This window comes from Pseudorasbora parva, chromosome 24 (assembly GCF_024679245.1).
Source record: "Pseudorasbora parva isolate DD20220531a chromosome 24, ASM2467924v1, whole genome shotgun sequence".
Taxonomy (NCBI): Eukaryota; Metazoa; Chordata; class Actinopteri; order Cypriniformes; family Gobionidae; genus Pseudorasbora; species Pseudorasbora parva.
The window spans coordinates 4,377,633-4,398,895 of record NC_090195.1 but is presented as its reverse complement, the minus strand read 5'-3'; the positions used below and the strand labels follow the sequence as shown (position 1 = coordinate 4,398,895).

The following is a 21,263-nucleotide window of genomic DNA, read 5'->3' as shown; positions in this document are numbered from 1 at the left end:
CGGCCATCATGAGGGACGGCAGAAGAATGATGGTTTACATGGCAGGTAATATGAATTTTATGTCATTGTGAATCACACAGAACGCACTTCTTTTCCATTATTTTTCGATGTAAACATGCACTATATGGACGTGTTTGACCGTTGCGCTCGAGTCTTGCATCTCTTGCAGCGTCTTGCTTTTTAAAATGTTAATCATTCACGTATTCCTCTAATGACTCAGCTTGTGCTGCTCTCTTGTGGTCATATGGAGGTAATGCAGCAGTATCCCACAGTGACAGATCCATATATCATTTATTACATCATTTTAAAATACAAACAAACTGTCCAGTGATCTACATTTAATTAAAGTGCTTAGCAGATGCTTTAGTTACTGATAAGAGTGTCAGTTATTTGAGTAGTTAAAAATAAAGCAAACTGTTACTGTGATATCTTCAATATTATAAGCGGGCCTACAGTAGAGACTGGGTATGGTTGTTACACCACCAATTCCACCAATCAGGGATAAGCTAGGAGTCATATGATCTTTTCATTATACCCACTTCCTCCCAGACCCCATATGAATGGTTATAAATTCACACAAACACACACACACACAAACAGTTTTTTTTTTTAGATCTACATGTTCTTACACAGATGCACTGCAGTCGAGGGCTCATTAAGCATAAACACTGTTTGTTCTAGTATACTCATTTACACACACACACACACACACACACACACACACTCCTGAGTCAAACAGTAAGTAGATTTGGGCTGTGGTCAGTCACAGAAAGAGAGGCATATTTTTCTTTTGGATCGTTTTAATAAACCTGTTTTTAAAGCATATTGCCTAATGTGGCTCATAAGGGTTGTGATATTATTGCAGAGGTTTGAATTGGTTCATTTTGTAGTAAACAGATGTGTGCACGTTGTGTAACAGTTTAAGCACTCTACCTCAAATTCAGTGAACAAAAAGTGTTACAACCATACCCGGTCTCGCCTACAGCCATGCTCTCTTCTTAAAGGGACAGGTCACCCAAAAAATTACAATTCTGTCATAATTTTCTCACATTCATGTTTATGTTGTTCCAAACTTGTGTGAGTTTCTTTCTTCTGTTGAACACAAAGAAGATATTTTGAGGAGTGTTGGTAACCAGTTGATGGTAGCCATTGACTTCCATTGTATTGTTTTCCTAGTATTGTTATGGATGTGTGCCGTCAGCTCGATAACAACATCCTTTAAAATATCTTCTTTTGTGTGGTGTGTAATGATAACATTTTTGGGTAAACTTTCCCTTTAAAAAAACGTATGTATTTGTGAGTTATGATTTATCAATTTATTAATTCGCTTTTAAAAACTATTATGAGCCATCAATTTACTCGTCATCACTCCAAACGAAACTATCAAATTCAACAAAAACGTGTTAAAATCCACAAACTATTTTGTAATATTAGCATGTAGAAAACTATAATCAGTCATCTTGCACGACCAGCACGTTTCCCTTGATCTCATATTCAATGGTGCTCCAATCGAACACGTTCCCCTTCGGCACGCGCTGCGGCTGGTTGAAATACAGCGCTTTAATCTGGTTTCCGGTGAGGACGTAGTCCCACATGTTCAGGTCCGTGAGCTCGCCGGCGAAGCTCTGCACCGTCTCGAAGTCCCCCACGTGTTTGTCTGCGTCCTGGCCGAGTATAGTGGTGCCCTGCGGACGGATGCTGTGGCCCGGTTTATAAAGCTGAAACGCGCTGCGCCGGCCGTCCACCCAGAAGGCCGTGAGGCCGGTGTGAGAGGACCAGGTCAGGCACAGGTGCGTCCGGAAGGTGGAGAGAGGAGGCAGGTGGAAGAACGCTCCGTCACCGCTGAGGTAGAAGGACAAGCGGCCGTCCTTCTCTCTCCACACGTTGAGTTCGTCGAAGTCGGGCGTGCGGTAGGCGAACAGAATGACCTGCCGCTCGCCCTGGAGCTCCGTCGCCACGCGCATGCAGAGGGTGAAGGCTGTAAGGCCCAGTGGCTTTTTAGGCGTGAGTTTAACAAAGCTGAAATCAGTCTCGTACGGGAACAGAAGCACTTTACCACCAAGACCCACTGCGAGACAAAAAACAGACGACTGAAACACACACACACATAAAACAAGCACGACCTCCGACTGTTAAATAAACACATACCTTCAGCAGCCGCCGGTGTCAGAGAGAGCAGGCAGGACAGTAACACCACTGCCACAGACATCATGCTGCCGGTCTGAGGGAAACCGGACAATAATGAAAGACTTCAAATGATTGTCTGATAGAATTTGACACAGGCCAATTAGTGCTTTCATTCTATAATCATGTAAACGATCTATGGCTGAATCACAAGTGTCAAAAAATGACATATTTCATCCCAAAATTAAATCAAAAGAAATCCTTTTTTTTTGCTTTGTGACATTATTGTTATGACAAACATATTATCCCAAAATACTGAGGTGAAGTGAAGAACATTTAAAGTACAGTTTTATTATATCATTTATACTAAAAATAAAAGCAAAATTGTCACTATGCATGAAAAAATGATTAGTTTTTTATAATTGTGTTGATATGTCATTTCATTATCCCTAACCTTTGTCAATCAAAATGTGTGCAATATTATAATCGAGATGCATTATTATTAACTTAATATTTCGATAACACTTAAAGCATTGATGTGTAATGCATTATAAAATTATTCATGATGCATTACATTGTGTCATATATAAATGTAACCAGTTAAAATGCATTATAATATTTGCAGATTTCTTGTAGCCTTTGAAATTGGTTGACTGCCATGTTTTTTAATGCATTATACTTTATAAAGGTTTGTTCAATGAATATATACACATTATAATGTATTATAACTGAGGTTACAATTATTCTTTAGACCATACAGTGAATTACAAGGCATAATTAATGCATTACCAACTCATCAGAAAGTATAAAAACATAATTTTTTCATTAATATATAAATGAAATAATGAGCTTCAGAGTACTTACTGCGTAGCAGAAGAGTGTTGGAGTAACGGGTCGCTGCTGAGCCGCTTCCCTCCTTGCACCGTGATGACATCACCTCACACAAACCTACAATAGATGCTGTGAAGCACACAATCATGAGACCAAACACAGACACAAAGGCGTTCTCAAATGTCTCTTCCCCTGTATTTCTCTCTCTATCAGTCAAACAGACAGATGCACTCAATTGGCAAACAATCACATGAATTTACAAAATGATTTGGAGACAATACATAACCTTTTGCAAAATACAACAATACTCTTTTTAATGCGATTTGTGACAGCAAAACGTCTGATACCATTGTTGTCAGGTGTTTTTTTTCCCTCCCAGTATTTTGCTTTTCAATATCAGGAGCTGTCAATGTCAAAATTTCATGAAATTGTGATCAAATATCAAAATATATCAGCAAAAATTCTTGGAATTTGTTTAATGGTTTTCAGATAGTGTTGTTTCCATAGGTTTGTGATTTAATAATGTGATGTAGATGTTTGGACGCACATGGTCCATTACTTAAAGGAGTACTTCAGCACTGGAAAGATGAATCTGTATTTAAACTGGGTCATTAATGTAGTAGAAATGTGAAATTATTTTTGAATTTGGTGCTTTCTAGACTGAGAAAAGACAGAAAATGTATTTTTGTCTCATGGGGATGAAAGACTACAATTCCCAGAATGCTTTGCTACCCTGTGAGGCCACTCCCAAAGCCACCGCTACTGGATTACAGTGACTGAGTTAGAGGACAGACACTTCTATTAAATACTGAACGTGTCTGTTCAATATAATGATCGAGTTGCCGCGTAAGTCTCACAGCACTAACTCAGATTAGGAGTCAGATTACATTTAATGTCATAAATGAGCTGATGAGCTCTCGTGATGAGAGCTGAGGAAATCGCGACCACATTTACAATGCGTGTTCAGTCTGGTGTGTTTTCAGACCATGCCTTTGGAAGCTTAACTTTCATAGAAATTAATTTGAGAAGTTAAAACACCTTACATTGCTCACCATAGCTCTGTTTAAATTCATGCCTGCAGCTGCGCGCTGTGCTGTGAGTGCGATGAGGAAATGGCTCCCTCTGCTGGCTGTAGTCTTTAGCCTCTCTCTGGCCAAACATCCCAAAGATGATGCAAATATAGTCAATTTGCGTCACGGGAGGAATTTTTCCAGAAATAAAATGCATAAATCTCTCGTCTCAGGGGGATATGAGTGGGGAAAGCACAATCACTTGATTATACTCCAGGGTTTCTACTGATACAAAGCCATATGCTAATCGCTGAAGTAACCCTTTAAGCCATGAGACGGTGTTTCCCATGATGCACTGCCTGTTTGTGACCACCAGACAGCAGCAGAGTATCAGATGAATTTCCCTTATGAACCGTGAACATCATATACAGCCACATCAGTAGAAGTGAAGGTTTTCTGAGGTTGGAGTAAGGGAAACTCGAGTAAGGGAAATAAGCTAGATAATACAGTGTGTGACACTGCATGCCTATATAATCCTGGAATGGTCATTCATGGTCATCCTGGAACATGGCCGTGATGTGTCTTTTATGGTCAAGAAATGAAAAGCTACACACTCCATCAGTTAGGGTTAGAAGCCTCTTTGCTTGCAGCTGATTGGTGCAGTTTGTGTTTGCGATCTCTAACCCAGAATAAAACCTGCTCCAGAGTAGGTTAGCTGTGTAGTGTAAGTTACCATGGTGATGAACACTGCTAAAAACCAATCCACCTTCTCTAGCCCGAACAGTTTGCTCAAACTAATCATGAACTTACCTGGGTAACAACTGAAACCAGCTTTGTGCAACAGGCCACTGGTGTTAAAACTTGTATGGCTTAATATAACATAAATTATGGCTCTTACTGAAATATGTAGTAGAAAACCCATGGAAGATAAACAATATTTAAAAATCGATTTTATATTTGGACCATGGGCGGCGCCATTTTGTTTGCGTTCTAGGTTGATGACGTAGAATGGTTGCACTCGCCGTCATCAAAGCAGCAGCTGTTTACCCCGTCACTTGGTATCGACTGCAAGCGAAAAGGTGGCAAAATGCATAGCGTTGCTCACCTCACTTTTATATTTCTGTTTTTGAACCGTTGCTTGTGTTACCACAGCTTCAGTACATATACAGCACTTGCATCTATATGACGTGAATGTACTGCAAATGCTTTAAAGAACGGAAATGAGATCTTAAGCTCTCTGCTTGCAGTATGTCAGTCACGCACGTCAGGACTTTTTTAAAATCAAATCATACATCTTTTATAGCGGTTCACTTCCGCGATTTAGTACGATTGTGGTCACATCAGCTGCGACCCGAACCCCAGACCACCTTTTTGAGCAGACCGGGGTATGGTTCGCAGGTGTGTACCTGAGTTCAGAAGACACACAAACCAAACTCTGACGTCAATCGAACCCGGGTGCGCACCACAAGTGCTGGTGTGAAAAAGACCCCAACTATCTGAGATATTAACCAATGAAGCTCTTTTCAAATGGGTGAAATGTTCCTTTATAGATCTGTGCTGTTATTGTACATGTGTCTGAGGAGCAAAAAGATAATCAAATGACAGCGTTTTCTTCATTGTAATTATTTTCCCCAAGACAAAATATTCATCAAAATATCAGCATAACTGATAATTATAGCTATACAGGTGGAATTCAGTAAAAACTTTAAACAGTTACTCTTTTCTCAAATTATGCACATAAAAGTAAAAGGAACCGGTCCCCAGGTGTGTCCTCAACATCCAATCTGGCCCCTTTCTAAATGTAATGGGTAATGGGTTCAGAAGATGGCGCCAGTGAGTTTCGCATGTCTTAAACACAAAAGCCCTATTTATGTTAAAAATAAGATACTTAAAAAGTTACATCTAAAGGAAATTTGTATACTTGAGGCATTCATTGCTTATACTTTTAAGTCATTTCTTTAATGTTATTATAAACGTGCACTCTATACTTGGAAACACATCATTTAACCGGTCCTCAGCATGAGGTCACAATGTAAAATTGCCAAACAAATGAAAAAACCCTCAAAATACTAACAAGTGCATAACACCCTACTAATTATTTTCATGAACTAGCAGCATAAAGCAGCTTTACATTAGGACAGTTTTACTTGTGAATCATTTAGCTGTAATCTGTCCTAATAAAACCGTCAGATGTCTCTAATCGATATTTGTTGTTTGCAGAAGAATCCACAAAAGGGAAGAACACCTTTGCTGGTTTCCAGATGGTACAGGACAATGACCTCGCAGATTCATCCAGTGCAAAGCCGACAGCCAACACTGGTGCGCTGAGAGAGAACGGTGAGTCTTCAGTTATTACCTCTCGGATTCATATCAGATTGAAGTTGTTAGTCCCTACCTCCAAAAACACAACATAACAAAATTATATATATATATATATATATATATATATATAGGGCTGTCAATAGATTCTTTTTTTTAAATCACGATTAATCTCATACTTATTGTTAAATTAAGCAGTAGCCATTTATCTTATTAAACACATTAATTTTGTCATAATTTGCTCTAACCAAAGTAAACAATCAGATTGAAGGGTGATTCTCACAAAACTGTATTTTTTGCAAGCTTCAAGGATCATTGGAGACTCCAAAAGAAAACCAAATATTAGGAGTCCATATAATTCTAATAAATTTGTACACACCTAAGCACCCATGAAAAAAAAAAAACATTACTAAAGAACCTTTACAGCTTTCATCACAGTGTATAGTATGTGTACAGAGAAACAACAAAGACATTGATTTCATTTGAGATATTTTATGTAATCTAAATGTAGACCTCTCAAGCTGTGATATCAAACAGAACCACACAAAACGCCCAAAAAACTCTTAAATCAACCGATTTGACTGCAAAAACATACGATTACTAAACACAACCACGTCGTTTCCTCCGCTGCACGCATGCTCAGTATATATCTCTGTGCTCATTATAGAGGATTATTAGGAGCACCATACTAATACTGTGTTTGACCCCTTTGCCTTCAGAACTGCCTTAATTCTACATGGCATTGATTCAACAAGCTGCTGAAAGCATTCTTTAGAAATGTTGGCCCATATTGAAAGGAGAGCATCTTGCAGTTGATGGAGATTTGTGGGGATGCACATCCAGGGCACGAAGCTCCCGTTCCACCACATCCCAAAGATGATCGATTGGGTTGAGATCTGGTGACTGTGGGGCCATTTTAGTACAGTGAACTCTGTCATGTTCAAGAAACCAATTTGAAATGATTCGAGCTTTGTGACATGGTGCATTATCCTCATGCAAATTGTAGCCTCTTTTTCCTATTTGTAGTGGAGATGAGTGGTACCCGGTGGGGTCTTCTGCTGTTGTAGCCCATCCGCCTCAAGGTTGTGCGTGTTGTGGCTTCACAAATGCTTTGCTGCATACCTCGGTTGTAATGAGTGGTTATTTCAGTCAAAGTTGCTCTTCTATCAGCTTGAATCAGTCGGCCCATTCTCCTCTGACCTCTCGCATCAACAAGGCATTTTCACCCCCAGGAGTGCTGCATACTGGATGTTTCTCCCTTTTCACACCATTCTTTGTAAACCCTAGAAATGGTTGTGCTTAAATCACCTTTCTTTCCCATTCTGACATTCAGTTTGGAGTTCAGGAGATTGTCTTGACCAGGACCACACCCCTAAACGAACTCTGGTCTCAGGGAGAACTGTTGCAGTGGCAGATACCACAGACATTAAAAGAGGCTCAGCCAGAAGAAACACTAGCGGTTCACCCGCGCTCATTAGCGCTCAGTGTTCTGATTTACTTAGCTCATATTTACTGTTTGGTGGAGGCAATCCAGAATTACTGTTGGTGAAACTATAATCAGACCCCCCCCTCCCGAGACCCATGCCTACATGTGATTGGTTGATTAGACAATTGCATTAATGAGAAATTGAATAGGTGTTCCTAATAATCCTTTAGGTGCGTGCACATGAATGATGCGAGAGATCAGTGATCGAGAGTGCGCACACATTCTCTCTGCATCAATATAAACTCTCACACGCTTACTGTAATACACCAAAATTGCGCTCTTCAGAAGCTATTGCAGAATACGTCAGAGCTTGTGTTTAAAAGCAAAGCACACACTGAAATGAACAATACACTAAAAACGCCCTGCGAGTGTCTATTCTCTCTGATGTAGTCTAATCAGCTTGGCCTTCTTTACATTATCACTTTTTTGGACTGTTTGAATTCGATTACTGGATCACTGAACACTTTCCCAGAGTTTAATGGCTTAAACTCAAACAGAGAATCGGGTTAAATAGGTAGAATGGAATTTTCCTCTTACCAGGTTACAGGTGCTCAGTGTGATTGATAAACTTCTATGATCGACTGTGTGATGCAAATTACGTTAATGTCGCAGTTTCACGTACGTACTTCTTTAATTTATTTGCGTTAACTAACGACTTTAAATTAATCGCATGCGTTAAAGGTGCACTATGCAACTTTTCGTCCACTGGAGGGCGCCTATTCTAAACGGCTCGCGAGTACCGGGACTTTTATTATGACGGGACAGGACACAGTCGCCCGCACTTCCGCTTTTTCCGTAAGGTAAAACAGCTATTTTTATCATATCAGATACATTTAATGGGCCAAGGGCTTCGACCATCTGTCCACTCTCTTCCCTGAACTGAAGTAGTGGGCTGTACTTTCCACACGATTGACATCAGGTTCAAGTACGCCAGGTTGGCTGGTGGTTATGTTGCCCACATACCGCCTCCCATGGCCAAGACTGGTATTACGACACCTGTTGGGGCGGGGCTAGTAATGCTACTGCTAATTAAGGTTGATATCTCTGCAGCACTAACTTGACATTTTCTTCTCATTCTTTTAATGCGTGTAGGTCATTTTTTGGAATTATTATTTTTTTTTTTACAGATGGAACCTTTAAGGTTGACGGTCCATATATATATAAAAAACGTATGCACGGTTTCATAATTACGGGTCACAAAATTAAGGGTTGTAGGGTGTTCAAAAATTGTGATCATTTGAGTGCCAAAAAAATTGGATACCAATAATCTTTAAACCATGTTGATTAAGCATACATTATTTGTCAAGCACATAACAGATACTTACACATGAGAAATACAGAAGAACCAGTTGGACACACTTTACAATAAGGTCACATTGGGTCATGTTTGTTAATGTATTAACTAAACATTTTTACAGTAGGTATTATTAATATTAGTCAATAAAGTTACAACTGTTCATTATTTCATGTCAGCTCAGGTCCATTAAATAATATTAACAGATACAACTTTTAATATTGCATCTGTAAATGGTGAAATTAACAGGAACTAAGATAAAAGAATGCTGTTGGATGTATTGGTGAAAAAATGTAACAAATTTTTAAAAATAAATGGTTAATAAAACAATTTATATATTTTGCTTGAGTCTCATGCTGTATTAACATGATGATGGGTTTTTCAGATCCATTAAATCTCTTTACGAAGTGAGGAATGGAAGAGGAAGCTATGGTTGTGTCCATTCCAGAATTAGAAGATGGGATGACAAACAAGTATGTTGATTAACCATCAGTGTTTACGGTGTTGATCAAAACATCTTTAAAAGAATGTAAAGAAATATGTTCAAATTCACAAACATATAAAACTTTTTTTTTTTTAGGTGCCCATCAAATTTATTTACGTGCACTTACCCCCCATTAATGTGGTGAGTTCTGCTTTCATCTGTTAAACTAACTTTTTGTTTCCAGACCAATATTTGAAGAGGCACGTGTGATGTTGAAACCACAAACCGAGAAGACTTCAGCGAATGTCAAAGCTGTAGGATTGGCTCAACATGGAAAATAAATCCATCCTAATCATGGAATACGACCATCGTTCCATCACCTCGAAAGATTACATCGAAGATGAGCACCTGATTGAAGAATTAACTATGCTGCAACTCAGTGATACACTACATCACTGCATGTTCATCATAATGATACTCATCTGTCAAATACTCTCATCAACTTTGGCTTTCTGAACACTGATGACTTATTTACTACAGTTCATTGATGTTTTCACTAAACACTGGATATATTGTTTTACAGGAACAGATGAAAAGATGGATTTTAGGTGCAACTGCATCCAGAGAGGTGGCTGTATCAGAGGCAAGCCATTTCTTGCATAGGATACTATTACCCGAATTATACTCCAAAGGAACCCCTGAACCGATTAACTCCCAAAACACTGCTGACACCTCTAACATACCCAACAGACTGCCCTGATTGGTTGTAGTGAGAACTTGCTAATATTGGTCAGTAGTAGATGGTGGGTGGAGTCTTGTGTGCACTTCTTGATGCTAGAAATGCTCTAAATTTGTGGATCACTGCAGTAAAGGAACAATTCTTCCCCTGTAGCTGAAGAGGCTGAGATTGTTAGAATCCAGTCATTAGACATTACACAGTAGCGGGAAAGAGACCATGAAAAAGTCTTCCTTTCGCCAGAAGTCTCTCACTTTTGGCAGATCCATTACATCCATCTAGAGAAACAGACCTAAGTACTTCATCATTTCTTCAGGGCATATATCAGTCCATGTACATTTTCTACCCCTCTGCAGATCACTGCATTCTTATTTGTTATTTCACACAAGATCTTCATCAAAATTATGAGTGAAAATGTCCAGAGGAGACATTTTTCCTAAATATGAGTGGAGACTGCACTCCAGGTGTTTTTCTAGGAGTAAACCTTTGGACATTGGGCATTATATCAGGGTCTGCCACCATATACCAGTCTTTCACCTTGCATCACTGGTGAGAGGCTACGCAATTCCTCACGGCTACGAAAGCGCTTACGGCTTCTCTGAGGTGGAGTGGATGGCTCTATTAATTCTGTAGAAGCCACACTGAAAAAAACAAAAAACAAGCTTGTTACAAACTCGCTGTATATTTATAAATGTATTTTCCATTACAAAACAAATTAGTAGAAGCTAAATTATATAAAATAAGAATAAGTTATAAATACAACGCCTGCAGTTACTTACACACACCAACATATTTATATACACCCATATCACACACATGCTGTTTTTTCGACTGTAGAACTAAGTTATAAATGCAACAACACAATAACAATTAATAAAAAAATACTTTAAATAAAGCCTGGTGTTTCTTACACATGCAATCCATACGCACACATGCACGGCCGTCCAAAAACACGAAGATGCTGAAACTGAATCTATGCATATTTTATCGACATTCCTCACAGCTTCATCAGAAAAAAGACAAGCTTCACTTACCAATCCATGTCTGGATCAAGGCCAGCAGCAAACCCATCCTCAAAGTCAGAATATACAGACTGCGGGTCTGAAGAGTCCCGCTCATCTTCCTCCCAAGTGTCATCAAAAACAAACTCAATCGCATCCTCTCTTGTATAATCTGTTTTTGCCATTTTTTTTATTATGTCTTGTACTCTAAATATCCTCTAAAACTTCACGTTCCATATCATCCTTCAAATCTGCTCCCCCTGAAAGAAGTGATTTTCTGATGGAAACCCTGACATTACCTTGATAAGCTGTATAATGGCGGAAAGCGCGCAATGTTAACTATCAGGGGCTATTTGAATGATTTTGATAATGCAAATGGTTGAAGAGTTACATTAACATGAATACAGCTTGGTTAGATGTGTCATCGACAACACATCCAGTTTTAAAGGGTTAAGGAACTCAAAGGCACAGTGGATTCTCCAAAATAGGGCTTGGGCACCGCGTTGCATTCTGGGACGTCGCGGCCATGTTGATGGCCTTGCGAATGTAAACATACAGCAAGTCGAATGAGGAGAAGCAGAGTTGGGAGAAAGAAAAAACATGTTAAAATTCTGAAAGGGATGTGGAATTTACCGGGATACGTTAAATAGGGAAGGCAGGGACCGCTATAGAGACAAAATCGGAACTATTAAAGTTTTGGATCCACATGAATTTCCAAAGAAAGAGCGGAGCACCGACGACGACGAAAACTTTATTTTGTTGGTCCCCAACAGACAGTCTACTGACTATAAGTAACTTTGCAACTACAATTCAACTTATTCTACTAACCTGAACCCCAACACATATAACCATAACCTACCAGTCTACTAACAGTACAGTTAATACTCTAATTAGTGTTAGTTGACATGCTGTTGAAAACGTACATAGGTAGTAGAATGTTTAAAGTGGACAATCGAAATAAAGTCTAACCGAAACGTATATATTATTATTATTATTTTTGTTATATAAGAAATTGCTCTGCCTCCGTTTTTATTTGTTATTGCAATGTTATTGTTTACTATATTTATAATTTGCACTTCCTCCATTTCTGTATCTTTTGTTGTTATTTTATAGATACCTATTTATTTGCTTATATAGTATTGAAATAATTTATTTTAAAAAAAAGTGTATTTATTATTGTTATATAAAGTGCACTCCGTTATATAAAGTGCAACAACTTGCACTCCGTTTTCTGTGTTCATTTTTTATTTGTAACCTTTTACCTTGAAGCATTCCACATTTCTGTGTTCTCAGGTTGCACTACTTGCAAATAAACACTAAAAAACATCTGATTGTGTGACAATTCTTGCTTTTTGCACATCGTACTGTTATTACTTCTTGTCCGTGGTTGCGCCTCCAAGCATGAAAGCGGTGGAAAGTTAATCCATTTTCGACATTTCCCATGGTCATTATGTGTTGCGCTGTTACACCCCAAAATGCAGCAACGGTTTACCATAGTTGAAATAACGCCAAAATAATCAAATTAAGACGCACGACTGAGAGGGAGTACGTCTATAAACAGTGCACAGTAGTCCGAGTAGCAGTAAAGGATGCCATCAACATGGCCGCCACGCCAAGTAATGACGTCATGACGCCCAAGCCCTATTAAGTCTTTCATGCAATGCCATTCATATCACTATGATTTTGTTGGAAGGTGGCTTTGTTTGCACTTTCGTCCTCAGACATAGATCCATACACATGTCCCGGAATGCTTAAAGAAAAGAGTCTAAAAAGTGAGGGAAATTAAAGATGAAAGCAATGAACTTTATGCTCTGGTTGTCTAATCTCTCATACCATCTACACCGAATTTAAACCAGTTTTAAATAATTCCATGAGGAATAAAGTCTTGAAAACTTACGTCTTCTGATGATTTATCAAGAGTCAAAGGTTTTCTTTTGAATACATTTGATGAAAACCTTAAAAAAATAAACAAAAAAGGATCAGTTTACTGAAAACCATTTGCAAAAATTATGAACATGGTCATCTATAGCCTTAACATCTTTTAACCCTCTGGTCCTCTTCGTTTGGGTCACACTTGACTTCTTCATGGCTATTTTTCCCATTCAAAAACAACCTTCGCAATATATTTTTAAATGACTTTTCAATTAAAGCAATATTATATGTTAAAATAAAGATGAGGCATTCAAAATCCTTTTTTTTTTCAAGGTAGATTAGTGCCATCTGGTAGCAGCAAAAAAAAAGAGAGAAAAACTGATGTAATGCGTTTGAGTGGATTTGGATTTATACTTAGACATTCTCAAAGGCTACTTTTTGTCAAGGTTTAGATTTTTTTATATTGATTTGAAGTGCCAATTTTGCATTAATTTTACTACATTCAAACCCGACCAGACATTTTTTGAACATAACATCAACATTCAATAAAAATGTAACAAAAATATATATGATGCGTTTCATCACAGCATAATAGATCTGATTTTAACCTTTTACGAGAATTTTGGCCCAATTTAACCACATTGATACAACCACACCAGTTAATTTGTATGCATACAATATTGTGGTTTGCGTGTGTCTGCAAGGTTGTTTACATGAGTGTGTGTCTGTTTGTGCTCTTGATATTTTAGAGTGTCACCCCGACATTGCTGTGCACTTTTTTCTGCATCATGACTCATTGTGGTTTGTATGACCAAAATGTTCCATGAGTCGGCTATTTTTGTGAGACTTTTTTTTAAACGATCTTTTAACATAATCATTAGAGGTCGACCGATTCATCGGATTTGCCGATTAATCGGCACCGATAACTGATTGGTGGAACAATCGGTTGCCATCAAAAATCAATACCGATAGTTTTTCCGGTTTGCGTCCATTGCGGGAGCGGCTGAGAAGGGTGCTGTCATTACACAGTAGCCTACGAGAGCTCTGAGAAGGGTCTGCTGGCATTATATAGCACGAGAGCGGCCTCTAGAGGCCAAATGAAAAACTATCACTGATTGTTTACATTAACACCTGAGGGAGGCCGCGCGCTTCACCGAATGCTGCACAGAGCGCGCTGACACATCTGATGCGCGTTTAAAACAGGTATGAATACAGAACACTTCAGTACATGTTGCCAATTCTTTATAAAGTATTTTTTTTTTGGTGACTAGAATCTTTAGCAGCGAAAGAACAGCAGTATGGATGTACTTTGCTTTGTCGTCGAGGCTGAGAGGACGCTAACATTAGCAGTAACATTTACCTCAAGCAGTTAAAGCGATGTAACAACTAGTGATTGTAAGAAACCGAACTGTATGGTCATGCATCCGACTGAAATATAAACACATCAGAAACGCTTTTGATTTCAATACATATTTTGTTATTTTGATAAGAAAACCATCAAGTGTTCTAAAAAAGCAAACTGGTTTTATATGAAATAACACTTAATATAATACAGTAATCCATTATATTACATTATATCCAATATTCCATTTGTAACATTAAGTAAGGTTAATAAATGCTGTAGAAGTATTATTCATTGTTAATTTTATCTGTTGACCTTTTTTATACACTATGAACTAACATGAATGATTAAGATTCAATTGTATTGCTCAACTATTATTACACGGTATAAAATGTATATGCATATCATTCATGTAAGCTAGCTAAATAAGATAAATCCTTGGGGGGGGGATATATGATATATATGTATATATGATATGATATATATATATATATATATCATAGACTATATATAGCATTTATTTAATTAAAAATGCAGTAAAAAACGTAATACAATGAAATAATATTCTGATGTACATCATCTGTTCGCTAAATGAATATATAGTAAAGTGTCATTTATCAAACAGCTGAATTTATCATCATTTCTCCAGTCTTCAGTGTCACTAATCATTCTCATATTAGGATTTGATGCTCAACAAACATTTATGATTATTATCAGTGTTGAAAACTGATAATTTTGTTGCTCATGATCATGCTGCTTCATTTTTGCAGAAACCACCATACCATTCAAACATTTGTGGTAAAATTAAAAAAGAGAGAAATTAATACTTTTGTTGATCAGACATTAAATTGATCACAAGTGATATTTTTAATATTACAAAAAGATCATTTATTTAATAAATGCTATCCATTGAACCTTCTCATCAAAGAATCCTGAAACATAAAATGTATCATGGTTTCCACAACATTTTTAAGCAGCACAACTGTTTTCAACAGATAATAATCAAAAATGTTTCTTGATTATGAAATCCTCATATGAGATAAATTCAGCTTTGATAATAACAGGAATAAATCACACTTTACTGTATTCACATAGAAAAAGGCTGCATTCATTTGTAATGGTATTTCACAATATTACTGTTTTAACTGTATTTTTGATTAAATAAATGCAGCTTTGGTGAGCAGAAGATAAACATTTCAAAAGCTGTCAGTTAGCTCTCAATAAATAGCCTACATTGAGATGGCTTGAAAAACACACATAAAGCATATATATTGTCGCACTCGTCTGATTGTCGTCGTCACGTTTCCTCACTCATAACGATTGTTTTCCTTCAGCTGCAGCTCCAGTGACAAAGTTTCTACAAATCCGCTTTTGGACTTTCTGTGAGAGCGCCCTCCTCATATTTAGATACGAATAAAATGACAGGTCATGCAGATTATTTTTTTGTCTCTGAATTTAAATCTGTATTTATTTATCATGTATTCATGTATTGATTGTGACCTCAAGAAGCGCGCAATCGAGGTAGAGAAATCTCTCTTTAGCGTCCCTGTTAACTTGCCCGCCCTCGCGCAGGTAACGCCGGTTCATATCCCGCTTGGAGCGGGTCGACCCAGTAAACGATTGGCCCAGAGAAATGTCAGTTATAAGAATTATCCAATAGTGTTTCGCATGTCTAGTCTACAGAACTGTAGACCCCCCACCCCACAAAAAAAAAACTCTTCGGTTCTACTCGATTCACGTAAATGACCCAATTGACCAAGAAAACGGCGATTGTCGCCGAAAAGCGACAAGTTTGCAGGTATGTACCTGACATTCACTTACATGTTTCTAGGTTATAGCTAAAGAAACATTTATTTGTAATATTTTAATCTTTTAGTTATTTTCTGTAGTTTTTTTTTCTGTTAGAACTTGTCATTTTTTAATATATTCATATAATTGCATATGTAAATATGATTAATTTGTTATTATTTTTATTTTAATCTAGAAGCTTTTTAAAAACTATCGGTCGATTAATCGGTTATCGGCAAAAGTGGTCCAACCTAGCTATCGGTCGACCTCTAATAATCATCTCCATGATTTTTTTTGTGTTCACATAACTAATGCGACAAAAGTCAAAGTGTCATCTCATTCCAATGAAGCAAAACATTTTAAATGTCAAAACGTAAACTGCTTTGGTCATTTTTGACCGCAGAGGATCAGAGGGTTAAACACTTTTTGATTGAGTCCTGCCATAAACATCAGTGTTTACAGTTTCAAAGTTCACAGAAGAAAACAAAAGAAAAAGCAACGTACTTTTTGGCTGCCTGATCTTCTAGTAAAAAAACATGTTAATGACACACGAGACTGAACTCCAGCTGCAGCTGCTTGTGACTGTATCAGTTGAGGATTACAACTAAAACCAGAAACACAATAAATTAACAAAAATCAAAATTAATATTACCTGAAAAGTTTCCTTGAAAAGACCTTTTTATACCAGGCAGACTGAGTGTCCTGTGCCCACGGGTTCTCTGGGAAAAGACAGAAAGATAGATTATAAACATCACTGATTAAAGCTCAATGATTGTGACTTTAGTGCTGATGCCGTGCTACACAGAAGTCACACAAGAATCCTGTCCTACTGTCTCTAAACAAGCACGGCCTTTCCTCCCTTTTGTGTGTCTTTCTGCAAGCGAAGAATATTTGTTAGAAACATATTTTGTATTAGCACAGATTACAGCTAAATGGGCATAACCCTGTCCTGATGTTCATGAGAAGAATTATTCTCCATGTTTCTGGTTAAGGCTCAGTGGTGACGCTGCGCTACACAGAAGTCGAGTCCTATTTATTTCTACACAACTCAGGCTAGGCTAAGGGCTCAGGCTAAAAAAGCACACTTGACTATATTCTATTTTAATCCACTAGATGACACAAATTCACTTTTCATATCAACTGCTTTTGATGATGGACTTGGGAACTTGTCTGATCATTGAAACGATTGTGGAAAGCTGTGCAAAGTTGATTCAGCACTAATTTTTCATGGTTTTTAAAATGTTGCAGATGTATGTTGCAACCAAGAATCAATAAAATTACTGACTATATTTTGCAAGTTAATAGATTAAAGTTCTATTATGTGATTTGAAAAAACTAAAATCTGACATGGATTTTCAAAGTTGAGCATACAGGATATTCAGCAGTCTGAGAGAAATGTGTAGCCATTTAGTTTCTTCATCACAGCCTTGTCGACCCTCATTCAGGATTTCTGCACAGGAAAGAGAAACTTAGACTTAACATCTTAGAAACTTAAATAAATATGTTTATTTAGAGAAACATATATTGTTTTAGTAACACATGAAACGAATGAAACAACTACAGTGTAAAATGCAGACCAAGCTGAGGTTGAAAACCATATCAATTAAACAGTATTTTAAGTTCATTAAAGGTGCACCATGCAACTTTCCGTCCACTGGAGAGCGCCTATTCTAAACAAAGGCGTAGTTGATGACGCCAAGTGTGAGCGCAGCATTTTGGGACATGTGGTCTTCACCTCAGAGCCGGTGGGAAAAAGGACTCGGGCAGAAATCATGTTCATGGATGCGGTTATTAACGTTACTGTAGTGTAAAGTAGAGCAGGACCGAGTGTTGTGGAGCGGAGCACGACCACTGGAGCAATTGTTATACAACATAGGTGTCAAACTCAGTTCCTGGAGGGCCACAGCTCTGTAGGGTTTAGCTTTAACCCTAATTAAACACATCTGATCCGGATAATCAAGTCCTTCTGGCTTATTTGAAAACTAGAGGTATGTGTGTTGGAACAGAGTTGGAGCTAAACTCTGCAGGGCTGTGGCCCTCCAGGAACTGAGTTTGACACTCCTGTTATACAAACACATGGCTCGCGAGTACCAGGACTTTTATTATGACGTGACGGGACACAGTCCCCGGGGGCGCCTGCACTTCGGCTTTTTCCGGTCATGATTATAAAGTAAAGCAGCTCTGTTCATCATATTAGATACATTTAAGTGTGTTTAAAATGATGTTATGGCGTTCCTCTGTGCGTTCGTTTGGCGCTGCTGTGACATGTTCACACTGCTAAGAGAAAACCGCTTCTGCAGAATAAAACCGAGGGTAACGCAGATATGACACGATTGACAGGCGACTCCCTCAGATGCTATGCTGAAACGTCCCGGTCCTTATTTAAAATAGCAATTTTCTCACAATTTACAAATAGTTGGAAACATTTGGGATATTGTAGGTACTCAACTGAACAAAATATATAACACCGGCCTAGTGGTTTTTGGATATTTTACTGCAAAAATACTACATAGTGCACCTTTAATCCATAATACTTTCCAATTCAAACATTGTTTATAACTTTGTGTTTCCAATGGACTCCAATGGTGGTTTCATTATTTTCAACTAAATAAACCGAAACACATCAAAATGATTTATACACAATTGATTTAAAGGGGGGGTGAAACACTCAGTTTCAGTCAATCTCATGTCAATCTTGAGTACCTATAGAGTAGCATTGCATCCTTCATATCTCCGAAAAGTCTTTAGTTTTATCATATTTATAAAAGAAATATGGGCTGTACCGAGTCTTCCCGGAAAAAACAGAGCGCCTGGAGGCGTATCGTGTGGGCGGAGCTAAAGAATGATGAGCGCGCAAAGCGGTGACGTCCTCAAGCGTGGAGAAACCCATCTATCTCAGCTAATACAGATAATGATCCACAATCAAATCTGAGGCTGAAATAAATTGAACAGGAGAAACGGCAACATCAGGACGTCCGTCTCTGTGGTATGTACTGTATTTAGGGGCCTTTGTGTGCAGTTTATGAGGACATGATTCGGTTTATGGACTATTGTATGTGACTAGACCTTAGAGGTAGCAAGCAAAACGGTTTTGCACGTCAGAGTCAGAATAGTGTAACGTTATACAGAACAACAATGGAGTAACCGTTAGCGCATTTGAATGACGAAGCACGCGATCGTATCGTTTACTGATGTTTACTCATGCGACGGTAGCCAATAGCAGAGACATTTGAAGTTGATTTACTCACCGGCATCTTCCAAAGCAGGACCGCTCTGTCAAAAACACACTTCTTTGGTATGATTTGGTGAAGTCCTGACAGCAGTGACCGTGGAAATCCACTTTGCGACGCGACTGAAGCGATGCCTTGAAGCTTCCCGTCATTTCTGCGTTCAAATCGGTTCAAATGCAGCGCTGCCTTCCCGGAATGCTGTGCTGAAGCGTTGAAGTCGCTCGACGTCACCCATAGGAATAAAGTGGAGCGCGGCGCCACATAAGTGTTCACGGACGACTGGATCTGCACCTGAGAGACTGTTTACAGCGTGCATTTCCTCTCTCTCCCTCTAGTCACGCGCGCGCGCACCCTTCCGGGAGAAGAGCCCGTACGGCCCATACAAGGACCTTCCGCTCTATTTAACGTCAAGTAGACCCATACTCGAAAAAAACTCGCCGAAACTTGTCAGAAACCGGAAGGAGTATTTTTAACACAGAAATACTCCATCAAACGTCCAACATTAGTTTTTGAAACTTTGTCTATGTTTAGGATGGGAATCCAAGTCTTTAAAGGTGTAAAAAGCTCAGTATGCATGAAACAGCATTTCACCCCCCCTTTAAAAATGTTTTGCTTACCTTCGTATGACCTCCAGGATAAGTCTGGTATTTTGTAGCTCACTGCCACAATGGAGGAGATGTGGTCACTAATAACCTCTTTAATGACAGCAATCTTGAATTCCCATCAACTTAAATAAGATAATTAAAAAAGAAAAAACATTACATGATCAGAAAACTGCTCCAAACATAGATGTTATCTTCCCTACACAATTTGTTTTCTACTGTCCATATAACATTACGCATTAACATATTTGAAGGGGTTTTCAGCAACCATCTTTTCCAATCAACATTTCCCCAGACTTTAAATTCAAATGTGTTTTTGCCAACATTTAAATCTCACAATTAATATTAAAAACTGTCAATAAAATGGTAACACTTTAGAATAATGGGCATTAGCTAACATTAGTTAATGTATTAAATAACATGAACTAACCATGAGCACTACATGTGCTAATGTATTAGTTTATCTTTGTTAACATTAGTTAATAAAAATCCAGTTGTTCATAGTTTGATCATGTTAGTTCACATTGCATTATCTAATGTTAACAAGATATTAATCATGTATTAGTTAATGTTGAAATTAACATTAACAAAGATAAATACATGCTTAATAAGTGCAGTTCATTATTAGTTCATGTTAACTAACGTTGATGACCATTATTCTAAAGTGTTACCAATAAAACTAAATACAAACCCAAAAGTTTGTATTTTTGCTGTTAAGTCCTGTCAACAGAAAAGAAAATAACAGACACACAATGAATTCATCTAACGAGGGATCTGGTAAAGAATGACTTCTTACAGAAAAGGTGATGATGTTTTCCTTTCGCAGTGCTAGAAATCCATTGTACTGGATCTTCATGAATGATATATTTTTCACTTCACGTTGCATCTCCAACCGTTTCAAATCAAGTCTGAAAACGGCCTTTTCTTTTCTTGACAATTCCTCTGGTAGCTTTTGTACGACAGCATTACTAAACACACTATAAACCTAACGCCACGGCAATTTACCACAACTGGTTAACATTACACCTGGATGCTTGAGATACACTCGTCAGAACGACATTAAACGCATCACCAACAAACAAAAGTTAAAACACATTTAACGTTACAAATAAAGCCACTCTAACACTTATACTATCAGTGAACATGCACGAGTATGAACTAACGTAAATCTTTCAATGTGTGATACAGGGCTCTCAAGTTTTGA

At 38.0% G+C, this 21,263-nt stretch overlaps 1 protein-coding gene and 1 long non-coding RNA gene across 5 annotated transcripts; both read right to left on the bottom strand.

Annotated features, from left to right (window-relative positions):
- Nucleotides 1–272: 272 nt before the first annotated feature.
- Nucleotides 273–11,705, bottom strand: LOC137063445 (C-reactive protein-like). 3 transcript variants are annotated; one of them, XM_067434566.1, is made up of 6 exons: nucleotides 11,259–11,705; nucleotides 10,762–10,865; nucleotides 6,211–6,289; nucleotides 2,989–3,084; nucleotides 2,149–2,221; nucleotides 273–2,068 (listed from the first exon to the last, which is right to left on the bottom strand). In XM_067434566.1, the coding sequence occupies exons 5-6, from the start codon at nucleotides 2,210–2,212 to the stop codon at nucleotides 1,452–1,454; spliced, it is 681 nt and encodes a 226-aa protein (XP_067290667.1). In that variant the 5' UTR covers nucleotides 2,213–2,221; nucleotides 2,989–3,084; nucleotides 6,211–6,289; nucleotides 10,762–10,865; nucleotides 11,259–11,705; the 3' UTR covers nucleotides 273–1,451. The 3 variants fall into 3 exon arrangements, with proteins under 3 accessions (XP_067290667.1, XP_067290668.1, XP_067290666.1); XM_067434567.1 differs by lacking the exon at nucleotides 6,211–6,289; XM_067434565.1 differs by lacking the exon at nucleotides 6,211–6,289 and having other exon boundaries at nucleotides 10,762–11,705.
- A 1,174-nt stretch (nucleotides 11,706–12,879) lies between these two features.
- On the bottom strand, nucleotides 12,880–20,098 carry LOC137064029 (uncharacterized). 2 transcript variants are annotated; one of them, XR_010901472.1, is made up of 5 exons: nucleotides 20,075–20,098; nucleotides 17,575–17,677; nucleotides 16,913–16,946; nucleotides 16,732–16,831; nucleotides 12,880–13,180 (listed from the first exon to the last, which is right to left on the bottom strand). It is a non-coding gene; the product is annotated as an uncharacterized lncRNA (long non-coding RNA). The 2 variants fall into 2 exon arrangements; XR_010901471.1 differs by lacking the exons at nucleotides 17,575–17,677; nucleotides 20,075–20,098 and having other exon boundaries at nucleotides 16,913–17,568.
- Nucleotides 20,099–21,263: the final 1,165 nt, after the last annotated feature.

What these genes read in the sequence shown, in the direction of transcription:
- LOC137063445 (XM_067434565.1), bottom strand. Translation starts at nt 2,212, where the DNA reads ATGATGTCTGTGGCAGTGGTGTTACTGTCCTGCCTGCTCTCTCTGACA. An exon ending in GACACCGGCGGCTGCTGAAG is followed by an intron (nt 2,069 to 2,148) that starts GTATGTGTTTAT and finishes TTTGTCTCGCAG; the next exon opens with TGGGTCTTGGTGGTAAAGTG.